Genomic DNA, 18,840 nt, shown 5'->3' with positions numbered 1-18,840 from the left:
CCTTTGACTCAATATTCTCCCTCTCAAAATATTTTCCTCACAAGCCTCTTTGCAAACAATACTGTGAGTCCTGAAGAACTCACTGCTCACAGAACTCCCTGTGTAGATACTCAACAGGAACATCACGTCCTCCAAAGGCAGCTAAAGTTTCTTTACCACTTTCTTCTGCACCTTTTTTTTTTTTTTTTGCTCATTGTGTTTCAACATCCAGATTGAGAAGGAACACACTTAAAATCTCTGCTGGTAGGGACACAGACACTCAAGCTATTTCCTCAAATCAAAAAGCAGTTCAGTAACACTATGTCATTTCCCAGAAAACTCAGCCAAACTATGCTAAAACACTATCAACAGGGTATTTTAACTGCAGGGATTAACATTTTGACATTTCACAACTTTCTGTAGAAATCTGTGTTTTCAGTGCAGAATAAACCAAATGGGCATCCAGGATTTTTATCTGGCCATGAGCCTGAACCAACACCTTCCTCTATCCTCTAAAACAACCTCCAGAAAGAAGACTGCTCAACACAAGCAAGTCATCTCCTCTAACTGATGCTGAGACAAGTTGGGAACAGAAAACGAAACGGGTGTAACCTGTTGGAATTTTCCCACTTTGCCCTTTTACCAACTCATGTTGAGGACCCAAAGGAACCCTCCAAGAAGTGCAAGAGCTCTCAACACACTAACCATTCATTCCCAGTAGCAAAGAGCTCTCATCTCCAGCTGTCAACTACTGCCCCTAAAAAGAGCATTTAATAGACTTTGTTACTGAAGATCTACACAAGAATCATCAATCTTCAGAGCTGAAATATTATTTTAAGAAATCAACAGTACCCTAATTAACAGTGGAGTGAAATGTTTCTAGTGCAGAACAGGACTCCACTCTCAGAATACTAATAATCTCTTTAATTACAGCTTGAAAAATGGAAGCATCCTCCAAGCAGGATGGTTCTCATTCCATAGGTTATTTTACCTATAAATCCCTTCTCTCCTAATAGGAGTTAAATTGAAGGAAGATATACAAGACTTGGTTTGTTTAGGTTAAAACTTGCCAAACAACAGGATTCAATTGTTATAATTTATCTTCAGTTTCTGAAGGTGGAAACAACTAATATTTACAATGATCTCTTGGTCTTCACATTGTAGAATGATTTATTGTGAAATAATACAAACACTGACTGTTGTTTAAAGGCAGTTGTTCATTAATAAAGTGCTTGTTCTTCCACCAAATAAAGTGTGCTTGTCTAAACTGAAATTAATCAGGCAGGTTTTCAGAGAAAAACAAGAAATCTGTGTTTGTGTGCACATGGATATGCACATGTGTGCAACTGCTGCTATGCCAAGAGGGGTGAGACACAACCCTCTTGCTAGATAGAAATTTGGTTTAAGGCTCTCACCTTCAACATCCACAATTCTTGAAACAGAATAAACAAGTCCAACAAGCAAGTGAAAAATATCCAGCACTCTCATGGTGGGCATATACAACCTATAGAAACATTTTTAAGCAGTTCAAATGACCTCTGGCTTCTACACTCACCTGTGCAGCAGCTCTCAAATCAAGACAGCTACTTACAAACAAAACACAACTCCTATGAATCCTACAGGACACAATAGCTGAAAACCACTTCTGCACTTCTGTGTGGAAGAACAATATCCCATGTGGCTGCAGCAGCTAGAATTTACCTTCCAGAACTAATAAACAACATGTCCAGGTGAGATTTGAGCATGAAAGGATTCAGGAAGAATGAGCAAAACTTGTTTTGCAAGTCATGCTTATTAAGATCCTAATGACACAGCCACAAACTTGGCATGTGAGAAACTCAAAGAAACCCAAGACACTGAACAGAAGATTGATTTTTCTCTAGGCTGGAAAGTAGAATCAAGCCTATCACAAGGGGATCATCACAACCAAGGCCAAGGTGTGCCTGGAAACTACAGACAAGGCTTTAAATGTGTTTGAGCCATAGTTCTGCCATCTACTTTTCCAAGTCATCCTTAATGCTGAGGAACAAGCTGTGACTAAAAAGAAGAAATCACTTGCTTTTGCCAAACTGCAAAATAATTCAAAGGCCCAATACTAGGCTGCCATGATGGAAGCCTAGAAGCTCATTTAGAGTTAAAAAGGGTATTTTCAGCCAATCCAGTAAAGATATTAGAACATCTCCCAAAACCACTAACTTCTTTTTCAATAAAACTTTGTCATATTCTGGCTTTTATTAGTGAACTACCAGATTTGCAGCATCTTCTTTAGGTTAGTCTGATATTCTTAGTGTTCCAATCCACAGTGGGAAAGACAAGTACAACTTAACTAGAGAGCTTTCCCCAGAGTAATTTTACTCTTTTGATCTCACACATTCATCAAGTGGCATTAAACTTTGTCCAGTCTTTTTTGAGAGGGAGATGAAGTCCTCAAACAAGGGCACTCCTTTTTGATTTGCTCTTCTTTCCAGATTCATTCTGCTCTGCTCCTGTACTTGGTAAAACCAACACATGGAAACCTCAGCTAAAAAACAAATTATCTAATCCTGGGGACAAATACCCAACTACTGCCAGAAATCTGAAGACAGTATTCTCACAGATGTTACAAGCAGCCAAGGTACCTCCTGCATATGTCAAACACTGTGAGATCTCTGTAAGCACTGCAGCCCCAGCATTGCCCCACAACACCAGCCAGATCCACTAGCAATTTATAAAATCAGAAATAGACTTTGGGACACAGCAGCTACCAGGTACATGAGAGGAACTGATTTTCATTTTTAAAAGAGCTTAAAAAGAGATTAAATTATTCAAATTCCCTTAGTGCATGGAGTATCCCAGGAAAAGCCTGTCTTTCTGCAAAAAAAAGTTTGGTCCTCAAGACTTACAGCAGATAGGCTGCTGCAACTTCCTGCTGACCAAAGTTGTGCTGTGCTCTAAGTTGGGGTTTTTTAAAATCCAGAATGCAAAGAGAACCCACATTCCAAATCCCTGCCCCTTTTGCTTCCTCAGAATAAAATTCTCCTTTAAGACTATACACAGTTTAGCACCTAAACACCTGCAAGTAAGTGCTGTTCTATGTAGCACTTTAAGTGTTCCAAAGTAAGGTCTGAAAACTCCAATTTCAGCACACCACTACAAGTCTGAGTACACAGCTGTGATGATCAAATGGGATTTGTTTCAAAGCAGGGGGTTTATATCTTTTTGTCCTTGGAATTTTGAAACTAACAAATAATTTCTAAATCCATTACAAACACCCCAGTCACAAATTGTAGGAGGATTTGAATTAGTCAAGATTTCACTCTTAAGCTAATCAATGTGGAGGCAACTATGTTCATTAGGTCTGGTTCCAAAACAGGAATGTTTAATGTGTATTTTCCAACAGTAATATCTCAGAACTACAGAATGTGAAAATGCTTTTGTTAAAGTTAAAACAGTGAAAAAAAAATATTTTACCTGTAAATTTCTGGAGTAATGAATTAATAGTTCTATATTGACCAAAGCAGCAGGAAAAAAAAGTTCATTTTAGCAAGTCTACTTCCTTCTATTCTTTCCCCATTAATTTTCCCTCTGGTAACATATGTAATCTCAAGTCAATGAAACACTATTTAATTCAAAATATTTTTTCTAATTTTGTATGTACAGAAAGAGTGGACCAAGCAACCTGCAACACTTGTAAGGGTTATGAGCTTCTTTTCCATGTTCTGCTCATCACAGGAAATTTCCACGAACATTTCACTCATGTTAAAATTTATGTGCTGCCACATCTGTTTAAAAGTCAGGCTCAGAAAAATAATTGTACAAGGAAAGTACCTGCTGCCTCCAGTAAGGCTTCAAGTCTTGCTTGTGTTTCTGGATCCACAGTTCTCAAGTCCGCACCTTCTGCAGCACTTGATAAGAATAACTCCGATGTGGTTTTAAGTACTGGGTTATCAAGATCTTCTTGGTCCAAAATAAATGATTCAACCTGTTTGCCAAGTTAGAAAAAAAGAATTTTACCATTTTTGAAGCTTTAAAGTAAATCTAAAGTATTATCCAAAAGATTCATATAAAACTAATCTAACTGTGCTATCATAATTGTGTTTTAACTGCCAAGAACACAGAACAAAACTAGAAAAAACATCACTGAAGAAGTAATTAAAAATCACAAAACAACAACAAAAAAAACCTGCATTAAAAACATATTGCAAAAATTACAATTTTAAGCATTTTAAATACAGCAAGGTCAAGTCAGATTAAATACTGAATAAGTGTTATGCACATTAGCACAGTTAACCACCCAAGCAAGCAGTCACAAGAGGTTGTAACATCTTTGCCACCAGAAGCTCATCTGCCATGTTATTAATAAAAGCCACCAGAGGCTGCAACATCTTTGTAACCAGAAGCTCATCCACCATGTTATTTATAAAAGCCACCAATAATGATTTTGGTACAGCTGGACCTATCTGAGTGCCAGGGAAAGATGGAATGTTTTCCCAAGATGCCTTTCACCACTTTTTTAAAAGAAATTTCAACAGACATAGCACAAAGATTTTGTTTGTTTTGAGCAGGAACACAAGAGTTGACCAAAACTCAACACCAAAAAATCTGTCTCCAAGCTGGCACTCAGCATTCCCCCAGTCTGCTCTGCTTTGTGGACAAGAACAGATCTGCAGAACGATGAAGCAGGCAGGTATTCCAAGTGAGCAGCAATAATGCTGTCCCACCAGTGCCCCACGTGACCTCCCAACACAAGTCCATGCAATTTCTCAACATAACACACTGCAGCTTTATGACAGCTTGCCAGAGTAAACAAGGAGGATACCTGACTCACACTCTAATGAGAGCAGAGCTACATTTCAGAATCTCCCAAGCTCAGACATAATTTCCTCTATTTTCAGTAATATTTTAAGGCAAAACCATTATTCCATAATTAGATGCTGTGTGTTATCTGTACCAACACTATTGGTACCTTAGATTTGCTGTAGAAATGAGATATTCCTGTTACTCAGCCACTGCTGCCCTCTCCCACTTCATACCCCAGTCTCATCTTCCTTTTTCAGTTTCCCCTAAAATACTTTCCCCTATTTTTCTCACTCCAGCAGAAAACTACCATCTTGTTTCCCCTGGAAAGGGAAAATTAATACTTCATAAAAAATCAAATCAGGCCATCTGCAAATTCATTAAGTGCTCCATTGTGTGAACAATGTTAACAGGATCTGGGAGCAGCACAGCTATTCCAGAGCAACTTGGGTTTGCTCATTTCTTCCCCTTTTTGATATGTAAATGGCTGTAACACTATTCCCTGGTGTCCAAGCCAGCTCTGTGTGACAAGGAAATGCTAACATAGGAATAGAAAGGGAATCAGGGAGCAAGTGTGACTTTTTAGGAACACCAAACATGAGGCCCACATCTCAGTGGGCATTTGTCATCCTGGCCAGCTTACAGATAGTGGATCTTGTGAGCCAGACACAAATATTAAAGGTAAGGCAGCAGGCTCTCATTTGGTGCTCAGAGAAGCAAGATTTCTGGTTTAGCCCAAGCAACGGTCCTAAAATAAGGAACTGTCATTGCAAGAAAGAGCTGAACATTAAACAAGCAGAAAATGAGTGACCTAAACCAGTGACATATATTTGTACTATAAACAAAGAAGAACTATTTATCACTCACAGAAAATGCATCCCTACAGTAAGAGTCCCCACAGCACAACTCAAATTCCAGCTTAGTCCATAGCTTAAGGACTCCCTGCTTTCATGAGCTCTGATGCAAAACTGACTTCTGGGAAATTTCACTCTTACCTACATGAGCACTTCAGAGCTTTTCATTTTTTTCCCACAAGACTACACAAGGCATTAATATAATGGAAATATTGTGCCTATTGCAACATGCTTGTGTGATCTGGTGAAGGGCAGAAATTCCCACTGTGTGTATATGACCATTCATTAGATACAATTAAGAACTAGATACAAGAAATTTTATTAGATGCTTATTTTTCTTTGTCAACTACACCACTACATTTAACAGCAGTCCTCCCCTTTGAGGACATACCAAAAGGAGTAAAAATGTCACCTACCACTGAAGCAACTGCACTTGAGAACAACAAACACTGCAGAAACACTCAGTGGCTCCTGGCAAGCCTTAGGGTTCAGCCTTGGGAAGAGCCAGGCAATCCTCAGCCAAGGGAAGCACAGCAGCCTTGCAGCAGCCTGCCAGAAGCTGTCCTGCTGCAAATTCTAAAACTTCATGGTTTTGACACTTTGGGAAAGATATGGACCATTTTCTCCCTGACTGCTGCCAGCTCAAGCTCACTGGGATATATTTACTGGATATTACAGGCAACAATGCACCTCTTGAACCTAAATTAGTGTTAATCCATTCACAAATACTCAGCTTGCAAGGAACCTCTCTCCCCCCAACAGGGAATACATTTGCCTTACAGGAACCCCTAAACAAGTCTGTCTTTTTAACAATGATTGTGAAAACACTACTAATTAGAGCAAATCACACACACAGCTTTTATTTAAGAATACAAGTTGGGTAGTACTGGTGCAGTCTGCTCTTTTCATCACTCTTTTTAACTCTTCCTGCCTTTCAACTTTTCTTTACATCAGCAACTGTACTTCCAGAGACCTTGCACATCTAAAATCTCACAAAAAATCTTGCTTAATATACAATACTTTCATCACAGTTTTGCATCACAGGAAGGCAGATGCTTTCATTATTACTACACATGTTGAGCATCAATTTTTAGGTTTTGTTTTGATTTTTAGTAAGAACTTAATAACATACCCACAATACAAATAGAACTTGAGTGTGAAAATACTGCAAATCCATATGCAAAATGTTAAAATAGCTGCACCACCAATCTTTCAGAATAAACTTCAATGTATTTCCAAGTCATATTATCTGACATTTCTGCAAATCAATGCAGTTTCTCATACACTTAGACAAAACTAGAGAGAATGAACAGTTGGATATCTTATCACTAATAGCAGAGTGAGAAATTACCTAATTGATCAGATGTCTCTTGTGAATGGAAGTGACCTACAATGATCACTATTAATAATGATTTAAAAAAAAAAATCAAACTATCACAAATATACCAAACAAATCTGGCTTTTTAAACAAAAAATAAATGTCATTAAAAATCAAAAGAAGCAAGTAAAAAAAATCCAAACATATTTCATGTCAGCATTTATGGAAGACATAACACACTGCTCATGTGGCAAAATTTAGGCACTCTGCTCTATCCTAATCAGATCTGCAGCAAAGTGATAAAGTAACCAGTCACTGTGCTATTTTTGGATTATTTTGCGAGCTGCTTTGGGCAGTTCATAAGCATCTTACTTGGGAAGGCTCATTAGGAACACATGGAGTCAAGATGTTATTCTAAGTGCCAAAACAATTTCACCTTCCCAGTCAAAACCTGAGAAGCTGCACGGGACTCTGGGGCAGGGCTTCACCACACCGTGTGTCTCGTGCTCTTCCACAGCAAGGATGGACCTTGCCTGAAGTTCTGCCAAGGACTGCAGCAGCCTCACAGCTCTGCAGATCCAGTTACACCCCTGGTCCCTCCCTCCAGAGCAGCTACATCACAGCAATGTGGCCTCAACTCCATCAGTGTTGATGTGTTTACAGCAGAACTGAGTTTCCTGCAGGTCAGGGGGATGTAGAGGGACTTTGCAGGCACCAACATCACCACTAACACTGGTAATTCTGGTGAGAGAGACAATGACAGGCAGGGTTACAACACATTTCTAATATTAAATCTAAACTGATCTTCCTTATGTTGCACCACTGCAAAGTACTTTTCCCAGAATAGCCTGGACCTGCTCACAAATAGCCTGCTGACAGGCTCCAGAGGATGGAAAAGCTTCCTGGGTAGCTGTGGAGCACCATTCTGTCCTCCTCCTGCAGACACAGCTCCTTCTCCTTCCATTTGTGCCACACCAGTGCTCCTGGGAAGACTGAATTTACAAAATGTGTTGATAGGAAAGAGAAAGGTGCTGTTAAATTCTTTATTTGAATTTGCATTTTTCAGGAAATGCTTGAACTATGAACATTTTTTTTCGGGGGTAACAATATTCAATGCTCTTCAATTTGTGAAGTGTTTACAAATAATGAGGACCCAAGCTCTTGACTGGGACTCCTAAACTCCTATTTTTTATGCAAATAATGATGATTGCCTGAATTTCTCTTTTGTTAGGAAACACTTCCTAATTACTTCTATAATTCCATTTGGACATTTTCACTCCATAATTAGCAACATGTGCAATGCAGTATTAGGGTCACACTAGAAATTCTTGTGGATATTTCTGATAAACTCAATTTCTAACAGTCTATGTTGTCATGTCCTTTATTAAACTGAATGCCAATACTGGGTTAAACTTGCAATCCTGCTCTAAAAGTTTTGGGGAATAGTGATAGGACATAGCACTAAGACTGAAAATTAGTTTGTATTTCAAATTTGACATCAAACCCCTTTAAATACCACATATAAAGGATGTCAGCTATCAAAACCATTAAAAATAACTATTCCAATGAGAAAGTAAAGTGAAGGACTTTGTTCCTGACATGACACTCTTAGATGCTCCCTGCAACAATTAAGTGCAGCACTACTCCCTTGGTGTGGACTTACCACCACCAAAAAGCCTGGTTTTGATTTACCAGAAAATGCACTTTCCAACACTCCTTCCCCTGCCAGCCCAGCCAAACATTTTTGCACCTGCTTAAGGTGCCTTCCTGCACAATCATTTCAGTTTCAAGAGATGGAGTAAAGGAAGAGAACAAACCCACACAATAATGTGGGCATTTTTTACAAAACCTTTCAGTGGGGTCTCAGGACACTGTCCTATCTTGGCACTTGAAAGCTACTGAAAGAAAATAAACATTTCAGGGAAGTACTCTAGTGTCAGTACCTAAAAACAATCAATGGGAACATCAATTCAGACATAATTGATGATATACAACCACACCTACTCTGTTTGGCTTGAGCTGTAATTTCTGAAAGCAGTTTCTTCTATTAAAAACCAGAAGTTTCAGCTCATGAGGACAGCAGCTACCATGACCTGTGAATCACCAAGAGAGCATTGTCCAGCACTATGGATGCTGTGTATCCAGCCTGGGGGGTACAGGGTGCTCAATGGAGAGCATGAAGTACCTAAAATATCCTTTCCAGCCACTGCTCACCTTGTGACAAGTCAGGCAGCTGACAGACACTTTCATAGATTGCCTTAACACATCAAAAAGGGAGAAAACTCATGGGAGGAAACAATTTTCTACCACTTCACCGAATTTCATGGACTTACAAAGGGGTCTGACAAGCTGGAAGATCATTCTTCTGGGAACAGAAAGGCATTAGATCACCTCAGTTCCCTGTGAGCCATAAACCTGACCATGGCACCACCTTAAGTGGAGCTGTCAGTGCTCAGCACCTGCAGCAGCAGCTCTGTGGGCAGGGCATTAATTGGGAGGGTGGGGAGAAAAGGGGTGCAAATCTGTTTAGCTCTGATTGCAATAGGAAGCTGACTGACTGGAGGCAGGATTATCTAAAGGACAGCCTTTATTCCCATAGATATTAAGCAATTCCCAGCTAATGAAACAAGCAGCTATAGGATCTGGGCTGTGATGAGCTCATTTCAGAGCACAGGTTCATGTTGCAGAGGCTGCTATAGATACAGTGTAAATACAGGTGGCCACAACCTCAGGACTTGTAGCTGCAGGAAAAAAAAGGCCCTCACACACAGACTGTGGGCTAGGAGTCCAACATCCATACACAAAAAACAATGTTCTTGATGTTTGTGAAACAGCAGGCAATGAGCAAGGACTGACATCTTAAAGGCTGTTTCACCACAGGGTCTCAAACGTGGCAAACCAAGTCACCAGTCAGTTTTCAAAATTGCAGCTGCCATTTGAAACATGCAGATAAAACATTAAATCAGAATTAATGTTTTGTATTACTACTCTTCCTTTCCAGAGATTGCTGATCCTGGTTTTCAATTTTCTTGCACTCATACTGAACCATAAGCAGAACCTGGACAAGCAGCTGTCAAATGGTTCATGTCAATTTAACCACTTACCTGATTTCTCTCTTAAGCAAACAACTGACACTATGTGATTGAAGTAGTTCTGAATACTACAAACTACACCCTATCACAAGGCTCTGGAAAAGACCTGTCTGATCTAGGGATCTTCCAGAAACAAGAACACTACAATTTATTTTTATTAAGACACTGTTTCACAATAAGCAACATGATTGCACCCTGTTAACCCTCACAGAATTAAGGTACAGAACACACAGGTTGACTCCTCTCGGTACAACAAACTGGCAATGTTACAAATTTACTCTGTATAGCAGAAAAGAATCATCTACTCATCTCAGTAAGCACTGAAAAGAAACAAAGAACTGCTAAAACCAGCCTGTAAATCTCACATACTCAATATATTGATATACTCAATACTGATTACAAAAATACAAATACACAAATAATTATTACTATATTTTCCCTATGTACAAAACAACCTTCTTGCAGCAAGGAGCTGTCATGAAAGAACTGGAACTGATAACTGAAGCTTATTCAAAATTCACATCAATCCCAGCAAATCAACAGCCAATTCTTGACATGTACTTCATACCAAAGAAAACCTTTGAAAGGAGACCAGGAAACTTGACTGAAATAAGCACCACTGGCACCAAGCACTCCTTATTTTCACCTATCCAATCTCAGTCCACTCTAAATCATGTTTTCAGTGCTCCATCTTCCCCATGTGCTCCAGGATTTCCTCCTCACCTGGTTTTTATACCTAATATTCCCATAGAAAGAGCCTCTCTTCTTTCCTCACCTTAAACCAAGAAACAGCTGGTGTAACTCAGTATTTGATTTATTAGAATATAAAACAGAATTGTTGCATCAATTTAGCCAGGGCTTTCAGGATGGTGTCCTTACTCAAGTATTAAATCCCACACATTAAAACAAAGGGAAAGCAACTTTTAAGACAGAAGATGAATAGATGCATTTGTCTGCTGATGTAAAAGTTCACACCCAACCAAGATGGGAAACATTCAATGCTACCTTCTTGGAAATGACCTTTTAAAATCTCTTTTCAATCCAAGGGGACAATGCCATAGAAAAAAAAAATTATACAAGTGGATCTTGAATACAATAGTAATTCAATAGTCTGTTTCCAGGCCAACCTATACATTTCAGACAGAGGAGTCTCAACATTTAAAGTGACTAATTAAGCTATCTAGAAGCTTACAGCAAACTGAAAATCATCCTGGGCTTTCTGCCCCTCTCAGAGCCCAAGCTAGTGGCAGCTATTCTTTTCAAGGCCTGGATAAACAGGTCTGTGCATGCTGTCCTGCTGCCAAAGCAGCAGAAACCCCAATGCAACTCCTGAGCCATCACTTAGTCATTTCAAAGAAACTATCAGAGAGCCCTGGCTAAGCTATGATCCACTGAAAATTCAAGATGTAGCACTACAAGGGCTTAAAAATTTAACTATTTTATAAAAACAATTAAAAGAGACATTTGTCTAAGCTGTTGGTGGATTTATCCTAAGAAATCCTAAATGCCAAACATCCAGGTGAGACCCCCTTTTCCCTTGGCTCCCTTTCAGGCTGTGGAGGAACGTCTGCTCTGAAGAGGTGATGCTCAGAAGCCACCATGACCAAAGACCACATTTTGGAAGCAGATAATTCAGCCCCAAATGCTGATGTCCCATCTTCCCTTGGTTTGAAATATGACAGACTCACTACCTACCTACCATGTGACAATGTTAATTTAATTCATGATTTTGGAAAGGGAAAAGTTCAACAGGTTTAGAGATCTTCCTAGAAGAAAATCTTAGTTAATTAGCAATCCCTATGTTTTATTAGGTAAGGGAGAATAACATCAGGGACCCAGCTAAAACCAAATGCTAAAACATGAAATGTTAAAAACATCAGAGATGACTTTCTGCTGGCCCACTGTCCACCAGCCAATAAAACATCATCTTTTTTTTTTCTTTTTTTTTTTTTTTAATTAGGGAGTGTTTTCTGCAGAATGGGTATGCAGGAAGGTTCCTTTGAAAAGCACTCCTGGCCAGAAGGGCCAGTCACACTTGTCTCTTCTCAGCTACCACAGTATTTGGACAAACACACCATCATAATTCAACTGTGAGTAACCCCTCTCAGTCTACAGCATTTTTTTTTCTACACATTCTGGGATGCTTTGGAAGAGCTAAAGATGAAAATAATTTTGAAAAAAAAAAATCTCAACTCCCTCTTGAAACCAAAGGACCAAAGTTAGTAAGGGTTCTCATCTCACAAAAAGCAGGAAAGAAGCAACAGGATCCAGCACAGGATCAATTATTTTATTTATATTTTATCATAGTAAGTGTTTTCTATCTGCACTTGAGCAGAAGATACAAAACACTGCAAAAACTGAGAAAATGTTCTAGTATCTTATAAAACTCTCAAATACTCAACATTATGTAAGAAAAAAATTCTTAACTGATAAGTTGCAAGAATAAAAAGAAGATACTATCCTACAACAGGATGTATTTCCATAAATTTCACTTGCTCAGCATTTTTCCAAAGATATGCCAAGTAAAACCTCTGCACTTTCACAACAAAAAGGGATAACTACTTGTTGAGGAAAAAACCCCAAACTATCTGCATTCTATTACAATATGCATTGGCATATATTAAGAACTATAGCACATCATCCCAATTAAATTAACCCCTAAATCCAATCCTGTGCCCCACTTTGCTAGAGGCAGTATGGGTTTATAACAAAGGTTGCAACCTTGTTACTGCAGTCTGTTGCTACAAAAAAAAGGAGTATTTGTATCATGTCAAAGTAATCACTAGTTTATCACAGCCCAAGGTCATATGAGGTATCAGTGAGAAAGTTTCTATTTGAGATAACCTCTGAGGCCAGGCACTGCTCAAAAACCTCCTAAATTTACTTAAGCACTTGCAGAAATCACTGATTTCTGAGGTTTGCTTACAGTATCCCATTCCAGCAGAAGGCCATTCCCAGTAGGAAGATAAGCTTTACAGGAGGCCTTTGGTTGGTGCTTGCATGGCACCTGAGCTGCTGCTAGGGAAGAAAGCATCTGCAGGAGACAAATGAAAGAGAGAGGCTTCCAAGCTTCACTTAAACTGTGCTGCAAAGAGTCCTCAAACAAAATGCAGGAGTTATTTTTCTTGCTTTGTGAAGTTTTCAGTGGGAAAGAAACCTAAGGTTCTTTTTTCCTTGTAAGTCAAGGCCTGCCTCTGTTTTAAATCCAAGAATCACTTTTATTCCCCAATAACAGCTTAATGCTTTAAGGGAATCTTCATATATGTTACAAGAACTCAAAATTACCTACTAAGATTGAAGCCCTGCAGCCTCCTCACCTGCAGGGTCTGAGTCCCAGCTGTGGACTCCAACAAACACCCCAATTCAGTCCTGGAGCTGCTCCCAGTTTTAAAGGCCAGGCCACATGTGAGCACAGAAAAAGGAATGCCTGTGTATTCCCCTTCCCTCAACACTGACCCTTCTGTCAAGTGACTGTTGCAGGGATGGTTTGAGCTCTGAGCAGAGGACAATGTCCCCATGGCACCATCCAGCTGTCCTTACAGCTGGATTTCAGCATCCTGCAAGGCAAGGAAAGGACACAGAAGAGCTGCCCAATATCAAGCCCACAGAGGAGCAGCTGGGTAGCCCCAATTTAAATCAGAACACAAGAACTCATGATTCAGCATTAATGCCCAAGCAAACCTTTCCCACCCCCCACCAGACTGCAACTAGTTGACTGGTGAAACCTATGTGCAAATTTGTACCTAAATATAGATGTTCTGCTAAAAATGGCAAATCTCTCCTTACCAAGGGGTTGCACTGCATATTTATGTAATTATACAGTAGTATTTCACATCTTTACTTTCTACACCTATCATTAGAAAACAGTTGCTGACATTTATTTTAGGTCATGTACTCAACTGGGTCAAAGCTGCACTAAGGGAAGACCCAAGTTCTGCAAGAAACCTTAAAAATCAGTTCACTGTAAAATGTTATTGAATAGTATTAACCATAACTACACTGCTTCTTTTTGGTTACCACAGGCCAGACTTGCAAAGTTATCAAGATATGTACCATAATTTTTCTGGAAGTTAGATGCTTAATCAGACTGGGAATAAATGAACAACCTACTAACCAGCTCTCTGCATCCTGAAGAGTCACCTCAATACTTCTGGAAACCTGAACATGTTATCCTTTGATGTTTTCTAATCAGTGAGTAATTCCTGGAAGAAAATTTTACATTTTCTTCCATCTCTTACCTCCTCAGCTTTGAAAGAGCTTGTCAAAAGAAAAACATCAACTGCTAAACTGAAACCTACATTTTTCAGGGAAAAGGCTTTTCTGCTTAACACTATCTACCTGAATTTGCATCCATTTTTTGAATTTCTATTCCTTATGGTAAAGAAAATGCTGCTATTTTCACTGTTTCTAATACAATGAAAATTAAAGTGCCTGAGCGTTACATTAACCTCAGAAGTCAAAACATGCATTGTGCACACCATTTACAAAGCAGATCCACGTTAGGAAGGTTCAACAATGCAGCAATGACTTCAATAGACAACACTGCTAATTTGAAACAAACTACATATTTACTCTGAATTTCAAACCCAGTTTAAAAATTAAGAGACCTCAGATTGCAGGGAGGGGGGGCCCCAGACAAAATCTCCAGGTACTGAACTGCTCTGGAGTGCATGCCATTCAACTACTCATCCTACTCCTTGTAGGAGGTATGTTATGTCTGATTTTTAATTATGCTTTATGTAAATATCCCCAGAGGCTTATGCAATAGGTACAGGCTTAAGTAAGGCAAGCTGGTGGAGGCAGCTCAGGAGAGGGAAGCCGAGAGCTGAGCTGACTCCATAGCCAAGGGCTGGGTGAGCTCCAGTTGCCATTGAAGGCCTCCAAAGCCCTGAATTACAGAATATGAGAGATTTGCTACATTTGTACACTCACTGCCAAAAGCCACTTACTGACCCAAGCTCCCAGATGCCCTGGTATTTCTGTGGGCATCGCCAGCTTCTGCTGCTTGATTTACAACAGCTCGGCAAAAGCACTGACCCCCAAGCACCGACACAGCCACGGTTATCACCTGCCTCACCTCCTGCCTTCCACACTTTGCTGCTGGGAGGGTTTTTGATGAGGACCTGCATTTTCTGTGGCCACCAAAGACCCTGTGGACGTGCACTGATCAGCACAGGCCTCCCAGCACACCTTCACCTTGACCTACAGCCCTCCCAGCCAGGGCGGAGGAGGCTGTTTAATGCTTGTGCCTTTGGCACCACTGTAAGTGCCAGCAAAATTCACAAGGAGTGGTAATAATACACTTAAAGTCACACCAAAAAATCGCACTCTAAACAAGTTGCAGGCTGTGTTCACACCCTGATCAAGCTTAGAAGGCAACTAAGCAACTATTTGCACTGAGGTCAAAACCACCTCATTTCTCAGGCTGCAGCCAGCGGTGGAAGTTTCTCTGAGCAGCAGGAGATCCACAGCAGCATTCCAGTTTTACACAGGAATAGCACAAACCTCCTGGCCTCATCCCTCCATGCCTAAAGACATGCTTCAGCTTGCAATTGTTTCTATTTGCATGTGATAATTTTAACTGGTAATTCTAGAAAATATTTTGCACAGCTGCATTCAAATTTTACCTTGTGGACCTAATACAACTCATCTGTATAGGATCCACTTTAGACCTTGGTTTCCCAACCAAGAGCCTGGTCACTATCATAGGCAAGCACTGAGCTAAGAAACCAGAAAGCTTCAATTTTCTCCCAGTTCTGCAAGCCAGGATAAATGGGGCACACCCTCTTGACCTGTAAAATGGGGACAGTACTCTCCACTGTAAAGTAGAGATCTGATCTAAGAAATGCAATATATTTTTCAAAAAGGTTAGGTTAAAATATATTGCTCTTCTCATTCTCTAGATAAAAGCTTCATTACATTGGTCGTCCTGCACTTCCCTGATGATTTTCTTTTTGAACTAATTTGCCATTTTGACCAGTCCAATTATTTTAGCGTATTAAACTCAGACTAATACAAGGATACAAAACCTAAATTATTACTGCAGACATACAGCAGAGCATATAGAATATTGTACCATGATTTTTACAGCTTCAAAAGTAGAAGCCATGAAGAAAAGAACAAATCAAGGCAGCATGGCAAAAACTTTTTTTTTTTTTTCATTTTTTAATTCTCCCTTTTAGTTCTCACTAATTCCACCCACTGGTAATAGCTGAAGGCATACACCCAAATCAGTGACTCATGACACAAGACCACAGTCCAAACAGTGACTGACTGGCTTCTCAAAGCAGCACTGTTCAAGAATTGCACTGTTCTATCCCTGGACCTTAACTGCCTTTTCTTTGCTCAAAAAAGAAAAGAAAACAAACATGCAAAGAGAAATACCCACCACTGACAACAGGTGCTTCCTTAGTTCTCAGGAAAAAAAAAATTTAAGGAAAAAAAGAAATCCCCTTGGTGCTCCCAGCCATGCAGCCCAGCCTAAGCACATTCTTCCCACTCATGCTTCTTCCCCAGGTAACTCTCCACAACCAGAAACACAAGACAAAGGAATTCCCCAGGCAATTTCAGCTTTGAGATTAGCCCACCTCCTCCATGTGTGCTGGAAAACTTCAAGTATTTCACTTCCAATTAATTTATTCTATTCCCTATTTTAAATAATGTGCTTTTTTCCCAGGTTTTTCAAACGAATCAATTAAGAGGTGTTTGGGAACCTTTATTTTTTTGACCTCAATGGCAACCTCCCAGACACATTATTTATAATAGGCTGTCTTTCTTAATACTTGCTATTAGTCAAAAGAGTGCTTAGTAAACATCCTAGCTGTCCAATCTTCACATCCCTTAAATAATGGGGTGGGTTCAAAAGGGATAAGCTTTCAAAGTAGGACTCTGCTCACCTTGTAAAGAGCCACAACCACCCTGATATAGCCCACTTCCCATGTTCTGTTGCTACTGCTTTGCATCTTCAAAGATACATTAAAATGTGACATAAAAGACCCCCTAGAGAGCAGACACTTGGATTACTTGTGCCCTGCTCTATCTATGGTAGGTCTTCCAGCTCCCCCAAACAGGTATGTACTGATTCCATATGGGACTGAACGTGGATGTCCAGGACAACAATCACACGAGGAACGTTCACATACAAGTGCTCATCTGCCTGATCATTAGATTTTGAGTTGAGTTAAACGTCCTGCTGTTAGCAACACTTCTAATGTAGCTTAGGTGGTCATGGGCAAAATGCAAATGTGGATCTGCATCAGTTTAATCACTTTTTTATTCAGGTAGGACCTGGTTCAGGTTTCAGGAGGGCTGTAGAAGAGGTGGTCACCAATGACAGGCAAAAAATGTAGCCACAGGAGGATGAGTGCAGGTTCTCCTCCCTCCATCTCTCCAGAAGGAACAAGGACACATCCTAAGTACTATTGCTTGGCCTCCAAATTAAAAATGGTATGTATCATCTTGGCTATTTTCTTCCTCCTCCAGAAGCCCAAAGGAACTGCAAAAAGCCTGCAAGCAGTAAGTAGCTACTTTCTCCTGCTTTCCACTAAAACTATGCAAGGGCTGTGATCCAGCTGTGATCCCATCTTTTGTTAAGAGACTACTAAGGAATGAAGATTCACCCTTTGGTGCAGCAGTGACAGATAAAAGCCTTCATTTACCTTCTCTCCCTAGGCTACATAAAGCTGCATTAAATGCCAGTTTACAGGTCCAACAACGCTCCATTTGGGTTGGGATAAGGCCCCCGTCCCTCCTCCACACCCTCCCTTCCTTTAAACCTCTCCGCAGGTTTGGAAGATCAAAGGAAGACACCTCCACTACCCTCTTCCATTTTGTTGGGCAAGAAATATTCCTATTGCATAAAAGAGAGTGTGTATAGCTATATCTACAGGAATTTATCGGTGGCTGGGAACCCCGAGTCCAGGGCAGCAATTGTGGGGCTGACGGCTTCACTTTGTTCTCCATCGGGTGCAGGATCTCGCCTCCCCCTCCAAACCTGCTCCCAGGTGGAAGCGGCTCCTTGAGGTCAGGACACATCCTCACCGCGCTCCGCGGTCGCTGCGCGCAGAGGGCCCGGCCGCCCCCGGCCCTTCCCCGGGGCCGCCGGGAGGCGCGGCGGGGCGAGACCCCCGCGCTCGCTGCCTCCTGCCCGGCCCCGGGCCGCGCTGCCGTGCGGGGACCCGCCCATGGCGGCGGCAGGCCCGGGACGAGCGGGTGCGGTGCGGGCGGTGCGGCCGGCGCTGCGCGGCGAGCGGGAGGGCGGGCGGGCCCCGGCCGGGCCTGTCAGGAAGCGGCGGAGGGGAAGGAGGGCGGGCCAGGATCGCTCACCTCGGACACCTCGTCCTCGTCGCTGCCGGAGCCGCCGCCGCCCCCGCTCCGCAGCACGGCGGCCGCCAGCTTGAAGTCGAGGGCGGCCTCACCGGCCGCGGGCGCTCCGGGGCCTCCCGGCCCGCCGGGCCCGGCCTCCCCGAAGAGGCGCACGGCCCGCAGGCCCAGCGGGGAGGGCCCGGCCGCGGCGGGCGGCTCGGCAGCGGCGGGCGGCGCGCGAGGCGCGACCGAGTCGATCTCCTCGTCGGCGGCAGCGGCGGCGGTGCCGTCCGTGAGCATCGCGCTGGTCCGGGCCCGGCCGTCTCCGTCCCCTCACGGCACCGCGGCAGCGCCACTAACTTCTCACACCCTACCCGGCCGCGGCCGCCGCGCCGCCCCCCCGCCGCTCCGTGCACGCCTATTGGGCGCGCTCGGCCGAGGGCGGCGCGCTATTGGCTGCAGCGCCCGCCACTCAGGAGCGCGTCACGCGCTCCCAGCATGCTGCCCTGAGAGCGCA

General features: G+C 41.9%; 1 protein-coding gene across 19 annotated transcripts in view; it reads right to left on the bottom strand.

Annotated features, from left to right (window-relative positions):
• The window catches only part of LOC306808682 (ankyrin repeat and KH domain-containing protein 1-like), a 98,726-nt gene extending 79,980 nt beyond the window's left edge, over nucleotides 1–18,746 (bottom strand). For 18 of the 19 annotated variants that reach the window (XM_079319488.1, XM_079319471.1, XM_079319489.1 and 15 more), the window contains exons 1-2: nucleotides 18,345–18,735; nucleotides 3,787–3,940 (exon numbers count right to left, since the gene is read on the bottom strand). In XM_079319488.1, the coding sequence (XP_079175614.1) occupies nucleotides 3,787–3,940; nucleotides 18,345–18,623 (433 nt within the window). In that variant the 5' untranslated portion in view covers nucleotides 18,624–18,735. Of the gene's footprint in view, nucleotides 1–3,786; nucleotides 3,941–18,344 lie in introns of all 19 variants that reach the window. The other variant, XM_079319481.1, reaches the window with a different exon arrangement.
• Nucleotides 18,747–18,840: the final 94 nt, after the last annotated feature.

Source organism: Erithacus rubecula (assembly GCF_903797595.1).
Source record: "Erithacus rubecula genome assembly, chromosome: 16".
NCBI classification, from domain to species: domain Eukaryota; kingdom Metazoa; phylum Chordata; class Aves; order Passeriformes; family Muscicapidae; genus Erithacus; species Erithacus rubecula.
Note: the sequence above shows the minus strand (reverse complement) of the source record. Positions and strands in the feature narration are given on the sequence as shown.